Source organism: Eleutherodactylus coqui, chromosome 4 (assembly GCF_035609145.1).
Source record: "Eleutherodactylus coqui strain aEleCoq1 chromosome 4, aEleCoq1.hap1, whole genome shotgun sequence".
NCBI classification, from domain to species: Eukaryota; Metazoa; Chordata; class Amphibia; order Anura; family Eleutherodactylidae; genus Eleutherodactylus; species Eleutherodactylus coqui.
This window is the reverse complement of record NC_089840.1, coordinates 115,545,254-115,559,916: the sequence shown is the minus strand read 5'-3', so window position 1 is coordinate 115,559,916 and position 14,663 is coordinate 115,545,254. Positions and strand designations below refer to the sequence as shown.

Sequence of the window (14,663 nt, the reverse complement as noted above, 5' to 3'; positions counted from 1 at the left end):
AATGACTGGGAATTAAAAGTGAAGCCAAACTCCATGTACAGACAGCTGTTTCTGGGTATTTGCCCTTCATCAGTGTAGCGAAAGTGTACAGTGTGAGAAAGTCAAGAATGCTTGATAGTAGAGAAAAGAAAGTTATGGTTAGAAAAAGAGAGAGGGGAGTTTAAAAAGTCAAAAATAGAATAAAGTCGGAGGAACACTAAATCAAGTCTTTGTATGCAGGAGGATAACTTGTGAAAGGCCTAGGGATGAGGTTAACGATTGAGGTTTAGAGAGAAATAGGAAGATGGAGTTGTCAATGAGGATATTAAAGTCACCCCAAAAGAGAGTTGGAATTTCACAAGATAGAAAGCGGGGAAGCCAGGTGGCAAAGTGATCCAGAAACTGGTGGTAGTGGTAGATGACACCACTCGCAGGGAGAGTGGATAGTACACTCCAAGGGTGTGGACCTCAAAAAGGATGAATCTAAGGGTACTGGGGAAATTACTTGGAAAGTTTGCTGTGGAGAAAGAGGAATGCCTACTCCTCCACAATGCAGGTGTGGGAGTATGGGAAAATGTAGCAAGAAAAGCTGTGTCAGACTGTTGAATCTATGTTTCTGTGAGAGCCAGCGTGTTACAGCTCCTAGGCATTTACAGTATATTTATGCTGCTATTTGGGAACTAATATACATCCCACTAGGAATTAAAACAGACTAAGGCCGGTTCCACATGACCGGATTACAACTGTGGATTCTCTCTCTTGCTTGTGATTTTGTCGCTCATGTGCAATATTATTGGAGGACTTCACTGGAAGCCACCCCGCGTGGAATCTGTGTTAAAATAGAGCATGTTTCAATTTTTCATCTGCTTGTGCAATATGCAATTAGTATCCACGAGTGTGAAGGAGTGAGAATGAGATAAAGGAAAAATAAATGACCAGCACCCTTTAGTAAGAGCGGCTGGTATTTATTTGCCTGGTGATTGGCTGGTTGGAGAACTCCATACTATCAGCCAGATAAATTAACCATACCTGATGCAGTGTGCTCCTGGAAACCCACAGAACTACAGGTCCTGGGAGCACAAACGTGACAATTATGTTTTTATGCTGAAAAACAACTCTGAAGTTCTGGCTACTAGGGGTCTCTCTTCCTCCTAGCTTGCTTCCACTGCCTGCTTACAACTAACAAGAGACATGGAAACATTAGAATAGGGGAGAAGAGGGGGATGAGTCATTATGTTCATTTAAATGTATAGAGAGTAGAAGGGACAGGAGAGGAGAAAATCACTCAGACACTACAGGGTAATGTTTAGTCATGGGGTATTGTTTTTTAGCTACAGAAATCACATCTCCACTGATCACTCTTTCTCTGAGCTGTACTACGACATGATTTTATGTCTGTGTGTGTTACAGCCAGTTAGAGAGCGAGATCTGCAGTTCTCTGTGTACAGTCTACAGAATGCAGCACATACTGCATAGTAGCCAAGCTCCTCTCACAGAATATAAGTCATATAATAGACAGACATAGGGTTATTTTTCATGTATACACACAACAGCTTAAGGCCGCCTGCAGACGAGCGGGTCGGATCCGGCAGCGAGAAATCTCGCAGCGCGATCCGACCCGAGAGCCTGCAGGGACGAGCGCGTACTCACCCGCGCCTGGCGGCCCCGGCTCTTTGATGTGCCGGCTGCTGCGCAGCCGGCGCATGCGCAGACCGGAGCCGGCGGCCAGGTGAGTGCGTGCCCCGCAGAAAATTAGAACATGCCGCGGTTTGTTTGCCGCGCGAGATTTCGCGCGGCCAAACCGCGGCCGTCTGCATAGGAGTGCGTATTGTAATGCACTCCTATGCAGACTTTCAGCGGCGGAAATCCCGCGGGAAATCCCGCAGCGGGATTTCCGCTCGTCTGCAGGCGGCCTAAAAAGCCATCTGAAAATTTTGGTATGTTTGGCACAAACACAAATTTTTGCACATGACTTTTTTGCCCCGCCACTTAAAAAAAAATTGTGGGGCTTAGCAGTAGGGAAAATGACTGCTTATAACCGGTCTGATTTACCATAATTTGCACCAGAAAGTGGCATACATTATGGCTGATATCTACACCAGCTCGTAGGTTTCACAGTCTGGCACAGAGTATCTAACATGCGCCAAATTTATTAAGAAGTGTATGACTTAATAAATTTAGTGCTCTTCATTTCATAGAACTCTTTACTTCTTAGTGTATGAAAAAACTGTCCAACGAAGTTTTCCCTTTTATGTTTTCCACACCATTTATTAATACATAGGAGATGTATTAACAAATGGAACACTTCGATAAAGCATATCATATGTTATGCCTTCCTTGTAGCCACCTTCATGAAAATTTGTGTCAACAGACTTAAATGTACCAACATATAATGGGCAACATTTCTGCTTATTTTAATACCTAATATATTTAACCCCTTCCTGCTCCACAATGTACATTTACGTCCCTGCAGCGTTGGGGTATATATGAAGAGAGATTGCGGCGCGACCTCTCTTTATACAATGCAGGCGTCAGCTGTTTATTACAGCTGACGCCCGCGGGAAATAGCTGCAATGGGCCGCTCGGCCAATCGCGGCTATTGACCCTTCAAATGCCGCTGCATTTAAATCCCCCAAACGATGTTTGGGGGTCCCGTACGGTGCCCTTGCGTGAGATTGCAGGGAGCCGTGCAGGTGTCATGGCAGCCGAAGTCTTCTGAAAGGCCCCAGAGCTGCCAGACCGCCTATCAAATCACAATTTGACGTAATGCTATTGCATGTTTGGTATCGTAGTAATCATACCAACCCATAGAATAAAGTTATCATGTCATGTTTGTTGCAGTTTGTGCGCACTGAAAGATGGCGGAATGTTGTTGGTTTTTTTTTTCATTTTACTGCCTGTTCACAGTGAATGGAGGCGGACGGCCAGAAGCGATCTACAGCATTCTGCACCTCCATTCACTAAATGACTATCGCTCCTGTGTTAAAGCTGTGCTGTTCTTTTACTATTCCTCCTGGATATAATATAAATAAGCCTCCATGCTTTTTCTTGCACCACACTTTGACCCCTTTGCTGTAACTTTGGTGTATGATGTTGGTGTCATTAGATGACACACATGTTCACCGGTGCCATAAAATCATCAAATGTGTGTTTAATACATTCAGGGACCTGTCAGGTGGGTTGGAGGTTACAATGTTAAGTCTATGGGCAGCGCTGCTGTGCTTCAGGAATGCGCTGGAATGAGTGAAGTGTTGATGAGCAACACAGCAAACACTGCTAAGCTGCACCATACACTGCCCAACCAAGAGTGATAGAGAGACAGAGAGAGCGATGGAGAGACAGACAGATAGAGAGAGCAATAGAGAGACAGACAGAAAGAGCAATAGAGAAAAAGACAGAGAGAGCGATAGAGAAACAGACAGAGGGAGAGTGATACAGAAACAGAGAGAGCAATAGAGAGACAGACAGAAAGAGAGAACGCTAGAGAGACAGAGATAGCAATAGAGAGAAACAGAGAGAGAGAGAGCGTAGAGAGTCAGAGAGAGCAATAGATGGACAGAGTGAGAGAGAAACAGAGAGAGGTAGCAGTAGAGAGATAGAGAGAAACAGATAGAGAAAGAGCAATAGAAAGACAGAAAAAGCAATAGAGAGAGAGCAATATACAGAGAGAGAGAGTGATAGACAGAACGAGAGAGTAATAGAAAGAGAGAGAGAGTGATAGAGAGACCCAGAGAAAGTGATAAAGAGACCCAGAGAAAGCAATAGAGAGACAGAGAGTGATACAGTGAGAGAGCAAGAGACAGACAGAGAGGCAGAAAGTGAACGAAAAAGACAGAGACAGAGTGATACCGAGAAAGAGAGAGACAGAGAGATAGACAGACAGAAACTAAGAGACAGAAATAGAAAATGAGAGAGAAAGACAAACAGAGAGAAAGAGACAGAAAGAGAAAAACAGACAAACAGAGAGAGACCTATAGGCTTTTTATATTAGATATCTGCTCCAAATACAAAGCGACACTCTAAATAATCACCTAACCAAGCAGATTTAGAAGTTCACAACCACCACTTTTGAAACATTTTATGTTCGTGTAACGAACATCGGATCAATCTAGTATTTGTGAATAAATTGACAACTAGATGTTAGCATTCCACTTGTCAAGGAGGCATGTCAGTACACAGTCTGATATTGTCAACACTGATAGGACAATATCAAAATCTAGGATCACATTCCAAAGTGGTAACATCCAGTTGTCAGTTTACACATTTTTCAGAGAAGTTATGAAGAAAATCACATGAGAGTAGATGCGGCAGTTATTTTGCGGAAAATAAAAGTATTTACTGAAGCATCCAAGCCAGGAGACGTAACAGGTCTTTTTTAAAGCGTGATATAAAAGTACGTTTTCTTTGCAGCTAAGAACATTGTTGTTTTTCCACAGGACTCAAATGTAAAAGGAAGTGAACTAAAGACCAAGTCTATTCAGAATGTTTGCACCTACAATGAATACACTCACAAGACTATCTCTGTTCCTGGCTGCCCTGTGCATGTAAATCCACTGTATACTTTCCCTGTAGCTCTGAGCTGCAAGTGTGACAAATGTAACACTGAGTATAGCGACTGCGTACAAGACAGGATCGACTGTAATTATTGTACCAAACCAAGAGAGCCGACATATCTGCTCTACAACTTCCTGCAGTAATAGAATGGATCATTTTATGGTTCCAAACTATTATGGCAAATCTTCAAGTTGAAAACAGATTAGATTAGGAAATTATAATGAGCTGGCTAATTTGCATATTAGAAAAGAAAGCCTCTTCGTGCTATTACTTTTCTAATCTCCTTAGCCTTTATCATTGCAACAATATTCTAAAAAACAAGTATCTGTGTAATGCTTTTTCTTTAAGAACAGTGTCAAATGGCAATGAAATTGAAGCAAATTCTTACTGCATAAAATAAAAGAAATGTAGTAGCATGCAAAAACAAGATTATTTAAACCAGGTTTTATTATATGTTTTTGTTTTTGAAGCTTGTTTTTTATTTATCTTACTATCCATGTAAAAAAAATCTTGAAATATTAATTTTCACACTGCCCACTAGAGCATTCACAGTAAGCTGATTCTTCCTGTTTTTGTAGCTCATTGGTTAGCTTTGCTGTATATACAGGCACAGGGTTAGGAAAATCATCTCATCGTTAGAGAGGCAGTTGTTGACAGCTCTATTATAGAGCTGGAGGCATAGATAAGGCATAATTGTAACACTATATATATATATATAGTGCACCTAGCTATGGCTGTATATGCAAACGCTCTGGCCTCTAAGGGCCCATTTACATGGAGCGATGATCGCTCAAATATCGCTAAAAGCGATCGTTTGAGCGATAATCGTTGTGTCTAAACGTGCGGCCATCGTGCACTTTTCGTGCACTGCTGGCTGACCGTTAAATTCAGTCCAACCTAAAATTCGGCATTCAGCCTTATCAGCAGTTCTCCACGGGTAGTGCTGATAGCATTGTTTCCCACTGGAGAACAATAGAACTGAATGCAGATAAGAGCCCTCAGGCTATTAACTGCCTTTGGCTAAGGCTTCATTTGCACACTTAATTGCTCTTAAGTACCTGAGTAGCTACTTAATTGTTTATGCAAAATGATCGCTCAAAGCTGTCACTCAAACTGTCGTTTGAGTGATCTTTGAACGATCATCGCTCCGTGTAAATGGGCCTTAAGGAAGGGGACTGTACTTCATCACTTCCTAGAGACTGTGATAATGTATGACTTTTCTGTCAATTGATTCCTATTCATTTCACCTGCCATAAAGTGCACACTCACTGACTATGCAGGAAATAGAGGAAGGAAGAGTGTCTGTCTAACGTGACCACTGCAGGGAACTTTTTTTTATAAATGATGAAAATATACAAATAAATATATTTCTCTTCTATACAGTGGAATCTAATTAAAGTTTACTAAAACTGAATATATGACTCATTACCACTAAAAAAATCAAGTTTGGTTTGTCCCTAAGAGAGACAGGGACAACAGCATGCTCTTACTACTTAAAAAAAATACGTGCATGATTTTCTGAAGGTTTTTATTGCTTTGATCATTTACCACAGTGGCCAATAGATACAATAACATTTAAATACAATGACATTTCCCAACTGTAAAATATTGAGAGTTTTACACATTTTCATGGTGTGCTACATTAGCTACACTCTTTGTAAAACAAAAACAAGCCCCTAGAAGGAGTTGCTGTTTTGCTGCAAAATTCGGCATGCAGTTACATCTCAGACAGATATGCAAATGATTAGAGTTTGGATGTAATTAAATGAATGCTCTTGCCATTAAAAAATTGGCCTATAAAAAAAGCTCTCAGAGGCTACTTGTGAGTAGTGACCTCTTTTTTCGCTTGTGTCGAGCTTGTTGACCACCTCTATGATACTATCAAAGAGATTTCGCCCAACTAATAGTTCGAGAGGGGGCGCATTATTGGGATGTGAGAAGCGGAATAGTCATATCGATGAATGGCCGCCACCTGGGCCATTCTGATCAGACTTGTAAAAGGTGTTGGGACCAGTGGATGCGTGAGGGACCACACACATAGGAGATCAGGCTCAGGACACCCTCGACTGACCACCTGTAGAAAGGATCGTCTGATAATCATAAGCAGCTCCAACTGTTTCATTGTCCACCATGCAGAGACAGGTGGCACTATTGTTACACCACTGTGTCTATCGGAACCATTTCCAGGCACATGGCTGAGGACCATTTGGTCTCACAGTGCCCATTATGTGTATTACCTTTGACACCTACCCACCATCTCCTCTGCATGTATGGTGTCTTGAACGATGAAGCTGGACTGCTGCAAAGTGGAACTGGGTTGTCTTCAGCAACTACTGCGGGTTTAGTTTGGGCATGGATGATGGCCGTGTTCATGTCTGGAGACCTCGGGGTGAGCACCTAAATCCTTCCTTTGCTATGGAGTGGCACATTGCCCCTGCTGGTGTGATGGTCTGTGGGGCCATTGCATCTAACAGTCGGTTGCCCCTAGTAGTGGTAGGAGGGACAATGACAACTCAGCAATATGTTCAGGACATCCTGCAGACACATGTGTTCCTCTCATGGCGGCTTCCAAGAGGCATTTTCCAGCAGAATAATGCTTGGTCACACACAGCAAAGTTGTCAAAGGAATGCCTCCACAACATTATCACACTTCTATGGCCTACCCCACCACCAGATTTATTGTCAATAGAACATGTATGGATCCATCTGGAATGCCAACTTTGACAGCATATGAGTTTGCACGAACTAGAGACTCAGTTACAACAAATCTGGAGCAATATGCCGCAGGATACCATACAGAACCTGTATACCTCCATGTCTGCCTGTATCACATGTTGTATCCAAACTAGAGGCGGTACAACAGGGTACTAGAGCCTCCATGCCCGCCAGTGTCATATTTTGCATGCAAGCTAGAGGCGGTATAACAGGGTACTAGAGCCTCCATGCTTACCTATATTGCATCTTATATCCAAGCTAGAGGGTACTAGAGCCTCTATGCCCACCTGTATCATATCTTACATCCAAGCTAGAGGTAGTACAACAGAGTACTAGAGAGTCCAGAGGCGTAACCAGAAGCTTCTGGGCCCCAAAGCAAAATCTGCAATGGGGCCCCCAGCTCGTGGGCCCAGGTGCAACGACATCCTCTGCATTCCCTATAGTTATACCCCTGTTAGAGACTCTCTTCAAGTGTTCAATTATCAGCAATAAATTCTCCTTTTACTCTGATATTGTAATCACTTGCTTATCACTTACAATCTCTCCTATAGAGCTTTATTCCATTTCTGCAACTCCTAGGTGCTTGATTTTTTTCAATGAGTGCATATCATGCTATGCTTTGGGGGAAAAGCACCTTAAAAACATCAGAAATGCATTGGGCATTTTTTGTACAATCGTCTTAAAAGGGTTTGTTCTGTAAAAATATTGTTTATAGTTAACTACAACCCATGGTTCTAAACATTTTTTTGTATTTACACTTATTTAAAAAGGTTTCTATCCCCAGATATTTCAAGACTAAGAGTGGCTTCACACGAGCGTGTTTTTGTGCGTGCATACACGCGCACAAAAACACACGTCTATTACAACACATGCAAAGATAGGACATGCGTGCACATTAGGGCGTGCATGCATTGTCTTCAATGGGGCCGCGGCTGCTGCCAGCACCCCGTAATTATTTTACAGGGAAGAGCTTTAAATATAAGCTCTTCCCTGAAAAAACAAACATTTTAGTGTAAAAAAAAATAAAAAAATTATATATATATAGATACTTACCTGTCCGCTGCTGTTGTGTCCCCCGCGGGGATGAATAACACATCTGATGTTTTCTTAATACCCACGGGAAATGCGACAAAGGAATTCTAAATTCACCGTGGGGAATAAAGAACTCCCTACCGCAGTTGTCACAGATGACAGCTGCGGTAACCGATCTAGCTGCCGGCACCCAGTAATTGTTTTTCAGGGAAGGGCTTTAAGTATAAGCCCTTACCTGAAAAACAAGGCAATGTAGTGTAAAAAAAAATTAACACCACATACTCACCTTTCGTCAGCTGCCGGGGCTCAGCCGTGTCCTCTCAGCACTGTCCCCGGCTCTGCAATGTAGTTCTTTCAGCAGGCGGGGATTTAAAATCCCCGCCTGCTGAAAGAGCTGCTTGTGATTGGCTGAGGCGCTCAGCGAATCACAGGCAGCTCTCGCCTGTCATTCATTTAGCGAGAGCTGCCTGTGATTGGTCCCGCTGAGCCAATGAGAGGCAGCAGTCACTCACCCATTCATAAATTTATGAATGGGTGTGTGAGTGAGATCTGCCTCTGATTGGTCAGGCTGTTACCAATTAGAGGCAGCTCATTCAGCAGACGGGGATTTTAAAGCCCCAGCTGCTGAATACTATAGAGAAGCAGTTCAGGAGAACTGCCGTCGACCGCTGCTGAACTCCGGCTGCAGCGGAAAGGTGAGTATACATTTTTTTTTTTTTTTACACATTTCTGGATGAATTGCAGGGAAGGGCTTATATATTTAAGCCCTTCCCGACAATTCATCCCGCGCTCGCCCGCAGTGCATTGCTTTCAATGGAGCCGGCTGTATTGCCGGCTCCATTGAATTCAATGCGCTGGACAGCTCCGGCCCATTTCTAATGAAACGCGGCTAGGTGCAGATTTTTCAGGTGATTTTTTTTTGGCCCCGGTCACGCGATTTGCGGATGCGCATCCGTCATGCGATCCGCAAATCGCGCGAAAAAACGCCCGTGTGACTAAGGCCATACACAGACTGATAAGTATCTCATTTTTGTGTGTCCAGTTGTGTTTACAAACATCATCTCATTGAATTTGCTTACGAGTCTTTGATTTTTCCCACACCTCACGACACAGGTCTGGCTTATCTCACTAATAAGCACTTACAGTTTCGACCCTGCTCTTTTATGTCGTAATTGGAAAAATCCTATTATTTTTTAGATTGTCCACTCCCGCACCTCATGGCACAGATCTGTACTTTTTGGCACCACATTGTGGAACCTCAACAGTCTGCTTGGCATACCATAATCGGAGGAGACTTCTCTGGCTAGCCCACATCTTCCATTAGACAGGCCTCTCTGCTGTCTGGAACCAATTACTGCAAGCCCAAATCCCTTTGAGTTGATGTTTGCCAACATGGCAAATGCAAGCATTCCATGTGTACCCCTCCCCCCACATAACAAAGGGAGACCTAATCAACCACATGTTGAACAATGGAAACTCTCTCACCGCATGGACACACTACTGTTTTTAACCAGCAACTACTATAACCTTCAGCTAGAATTGCTTACATCAACTTTCCTTTTTACTTTCTTTTAACAAGTTATCCTACACATTCTTTGTTCCTCATTCCTAAAACCTAACCTGCACAGTCTGTTCACACCATTCACTACTACAGAGACAATATAAACCCCCCATAGCTCGCACCTTTTTACACTCAGGACATTACTTCACAGACAACATAAAAACCGCACAGTATATCTACTTCATAGTTTTTGATACAGACTTATCATATTTCAACTTACCCGGCCTGGGGCGGATCATAGCAGAGAGGGGGAGATGGTACAGGTATAAGAATAGCTTACTACCTTGTTTGAGCTCATTATCTGTCCGTCTCTGCTTCGAAGTCCCCTTGTGTCCGGATAATGAAATATCTTCATATCTCTGTATCTTCATTATCACAGCGGTGCCTCCAAATTTGTTAGTGCAATTTTCGCTATACTGCGTGTTCCAAATTAGATAATAATAATGTGCAGGCCTGGAGAGCCTTTCATCATGTGTCCCAAAAGAGTCTGAATCTTTATTCACGCGCGTAAAGTTTAAATAAAATCTCAACACAGGAAGTGAAGTAATTTATTTTGAGCTGATAGGTCATTCTCAGAGGGAGGTATTTGTGAGGTAGCTTGTGAGGTCATCCATCTGGGAGGAACTTCAGTGAGCATGCTCAGTTCATTCTTGAATTTCGTCTCATGAGAAGAACATCCTTTTTCTCCTCTCTTCCTGTCCAAGACAGACATTCCTAGATAGGTTTTGCCAGTTAGAACTGGTTTGACCAGTTTATGGAGACAGAACACTGCTCCTCCAATTCTTGTGGAGGTGGTGGTGAGGGGGGTGGGGTGATGTTCCCTTCCCCCATAGGTTCAGACCGGAAACACAACATAGCATCTTCACAGTTGACAAAAATACAGAAAATACATATAGAACATCTCCCACAATTCCTTCCTTTACGTGTTTCTGAGCTGTCTCGTGTTGACATGCTGAAGCACTTCCCTGACTCTAGGATAACCTCCAAACAGGAGTAGAGCCTGTCAGTAAGGCAGATTTTGAATGTGGCCCATTTTCGGATCCCCCGGGAGCCACACCCCACGTTGTGCGTGTGGCGTCACCGAGATGCCGGCCTGCCATGAAGACCTGCGCTGCGAGTAATGGCTCCATGGCTGTGTAGGCCATGTAGGCCAGTTCCGACCTCTTCCCTCCAGCGGATCTTCGGCATGGAGTGCCACCGTAGGGACAGGAAGACACTGAGGGGAGGTGCTTTTAAGGCTCTTCCTGTCCCTACAGAGGTCAGAGGGCATCCTCCCAGGTGTGAATGGGCTGTCATGATGACGACCGGGGAAAAAAACATTTATTGAAGAAAATGGACCCCTTGAACGAAGGCTCTAGTACTGCCTCTAGCTTGAATACAAGATGTGATACGGGCAGGCATGGAGGCTCTAGTACTCTGTTGTACCGCATCTAGCTTGGATACACGATGTGATATGGGTGGGCATGGAGGCTCTAGTACCCTGTTGTACCGCCTCTAGCTTTGGATACAGGATGTGCTATGGGGGGGGGGGGGGGAATGGAGGCTGTAGTACCCTGTTGTACCAATTTTAGCTTGGATACAAGATGTGATATGAGGGGCATGGAGGCCCTGCCATGAGTTGAACACATGTGGCTGCAGGATGTCCTGAACATATCACTGAGCTGTCATTGTCCCTCCTACCACTACTAGGCGTGACCGTCGGTCTGGGAGGCCATTGCATACAACAATAACACCAGCAGTAGGGGTAGTGTACCGCTCCACAGCAAAGACAGGATGGAGGCGCTCACCCCAAAGCTTTCAAATAGAAACACAGCTGTTGTCAGTGTCCAAGTGAAACCTGGATTCGGCACGAAAGACAACTGGGTTCCACAATACAGCAGTGTCAAAAGGCCATACATGTAATGGGCACTGTGAGACCAAATGTCCTTCAGCCAAGCACCTGGAAATGGTTCCGACAGTCGCAGGCACCTGTAATGATGATGCCATTTGTCCCTGGATGGTGGACAATGAAACAGTTGGAACTGCTTATGCTTATCAAATGATTCTCTCTATTGGTGGTCTGTTGAGGGTATCCTGAGTCCTGTCGCCTTGTTTGTGGCCTCATGTATCCACTGGTTTCAAAACCTCTTAAAAGTCTGGTCAGAACGGCCCTGGTAGTGGCAATTCATTGATACTACTATCCAGCTTCTCACATCCCAATAATGCACCCCCTCTCAGACTCTGGTAAGGAGGTGAAATCTCTTTCTGCATCGTAGAGCTGTCTAGCAGTCAACAAGCTCTACACAAGCGAAAAAAGAGGTCACTACACACAAGGATCCTCAGTCTTATTACAGGCCAAGGGGGGGGAACCACTCTTAAGGCTTCAGGTGACAAGATCTTCATCTAATCACATCACAACTCTAATCATTTGCATATCAGCCGAAGATGTAACTGTATGCCGAGTTTTGCAGCAAAATGACTTCTTCTGGGGGTGGGATTTTTTTACTTATTTTTTTAACAAAGAGTGTATAGAGAACCGATACCAATACAATGCAGGAAACAAATTACAGTATGTTCTATCTTCCTGTGTGCTTTCACATCACTCATGGTTTTCAATGGGGACGGCGGCGGTATCACACCATGTGCTAGTGCACGTGATAACTGAAACTAGATAGAGAGCTCCCACTCTCCTTTTTGCCCTTTATATAACATAATTAATATCTTTTTTCATTTTAGATGATTAGCAATCATCTCCGCCTAAGCGAAAGGATTAACAAACATAGATTTTATAGAACACAGTGTGTCAAAACACTTTTCAAATTAGCATAGTAGTAATCCAGAACTACTTAACTCCCTAAAAGGACCAAGCGCAGTAAATTTATGGTGCTTGGTCCTGTGCTTTAAACCCAGCCGATAGCAAAAGTATGGCACGGGATTAAAGCTCCTGCAATGTCATTGCGGAAAGGCCACAGATCAGATGGCTTCCACTGACTTCAACGGAAGCCATTCGCGCAAAAATAGAACCGGCTGCAAATTTTCCTCCATGAGCAGAATATCACAATTGATTTCCGCTCATGTAGAGGAAAAAGCGTTTCTCAATAGCATGTTATGGGCAGTATTTGCTGCAAAATCTGGAGGCGGACGCCCGCCCTGGATTCCGCGATGCAAATCTGTGTGTGTGCAGGTGGCCTAAAGCGTCGGCATATGTGCCCTGTAATTCAAAACTATTTTATACAAATCATGTATAAAAAAAACATCAAAAATAAAATCAGAAACCTATAATAACCCTATAAAAGTGGTGAAAAAAAACAGCAGCAATAATAATAATTTTGGTTGCAGAAGAAAAAGAAACTGGGCAGTAAAACTACCACATGGGTAAAACCCCTAAAAAATATCTGGTCCTTTAGGAGCAAAACACCCTGGTCCTTAAGGGGTTATAGAGTACCCATTTCACTTCGGAGTGCTCCTGCTCCATCAGCCATTTTCGGTTCTTTCAGTCAGCCAAAGATAGCCCAATATAGTGCTACAGTATACGCAGCCATCTTCAGATGCCAGAAGGAGCCAAAAGCAACCGATGGAGCAGGAGCGCTCTGAAGTGAAAGTTCAGGTACTCTTCAATATTGCCATTAAGCAGGTTCAGATAGCTCTGCAAGGGCTCTTTCACATGTGCAATTCTTGCATCTGAACACTTCTATAGGAAACAACTGTTTCCTATAGAAGTGCTTTCTGTGCGCTCCTAACCAGCGTGCCCACAGAGTGAAAGAGCCCTAAAGGAGAGATGTTCACAGATTTATTTCTTTGGATACTTGAACGCCAAAAAGCTTAAATTTGGCTTTGGAACGAGTCCAGTTACGCACTAGCCCCATCTAGTGGGGTTAACCCTTTCCAATCCACTGTCTGACCTCTGAAGACATTATGATTTAAGCTTGTACAGCTCCAATGTTGGAAGCTGTCCGTTGGGGTTCTCTTACTGTATATTGCCAGCTTCTCTGCTGTTGGAGCCTATCCAACGTGTCACCTCATGCAGTACTGGCTTTAGCCAGCTGATAGCGCCGCTGTATAATGGCAGAAAAAGAGTAAGCCCCCTAGGAAAACCAGGATACAAATTGGATTGGAGAGGGTTAAATGGTATTTCTTGAAACAAAGTTCTCTATATAGAAGTGTCACAAGACCGATTTCCATTTCTCGTCTATATCATACACTGGTTTTATTAGCTACTAGCTGATATACCCGGCCTCACCCGAGTTAATTTGCACAGGAAATTTTATGAAGTCAAGGTTACTTTAGAGTTACCGAAGAATAAAATATGTATACACATTGAGGAGCGTTAAGATTCTCCTCAGGCTGCATGTAACGATGTCCCTCTGCAGAATGTGCCACCCCTCCCACTCTACTCATTTAGGATCTAAAGAATGCTCACGCCAAATTTTATGCTTGTACAACACCGGGAAGTTACATTACATAGGAGTACACTTACTTTTGCAATTAGCATTGAATAATCGAGTTGTGACCCTTTTACTTTTCCTATTTAGGACCTAAAGAATGGTCATGCCAAATTTCATGTTTATATGACATCAGGAAGTTAGAGAATATAAGGGCACCAATACTTTTGCACTTAGCATTGAATACTCAAGTTGTGACTAGAGATAAGCGAGCACGCTCGGATAAGCCAGTTACTCGAGCGAGCCTTGCGGGGTAGAGAGAGATGGCAGTGAGTCGAGAGGCAAAAATTAGCTACTTTAGCCATGTTTATTGGATTTTTTTTTCCATGACGTACGGGTTAAATAATGTACTAACTTTTACTCTGGGTCATTATAAACACAGTGATACCACATATGTGATT

At 43.4% G+C, this 14,663-nt stretch overlaps 1 protein-coding gene across 1 annotated transcript in view; it reads left to right on the top strand.

The window, feature by feature from the left end:
* The window catches only part of TSHB (thyroid stimulating hormone subunit beta), a 44,900-nt gene extending 40,224 nt beyond the window's left edge, over window positions 1-4,676 (top strand). Inside the window, exon 3 of the mRNA XM_066598656.1 lies at window positions 4,416-4,676. Coding sequence (XP_066454753.1) covers window positions 4,416-4,676 — 261 coding nt within the window. The remainder of the gene's footprint in view (window positions 1-4,415) is intronic.
* Window positions 4,677-14,663: the final 9,987 nt, after the last annotated feature.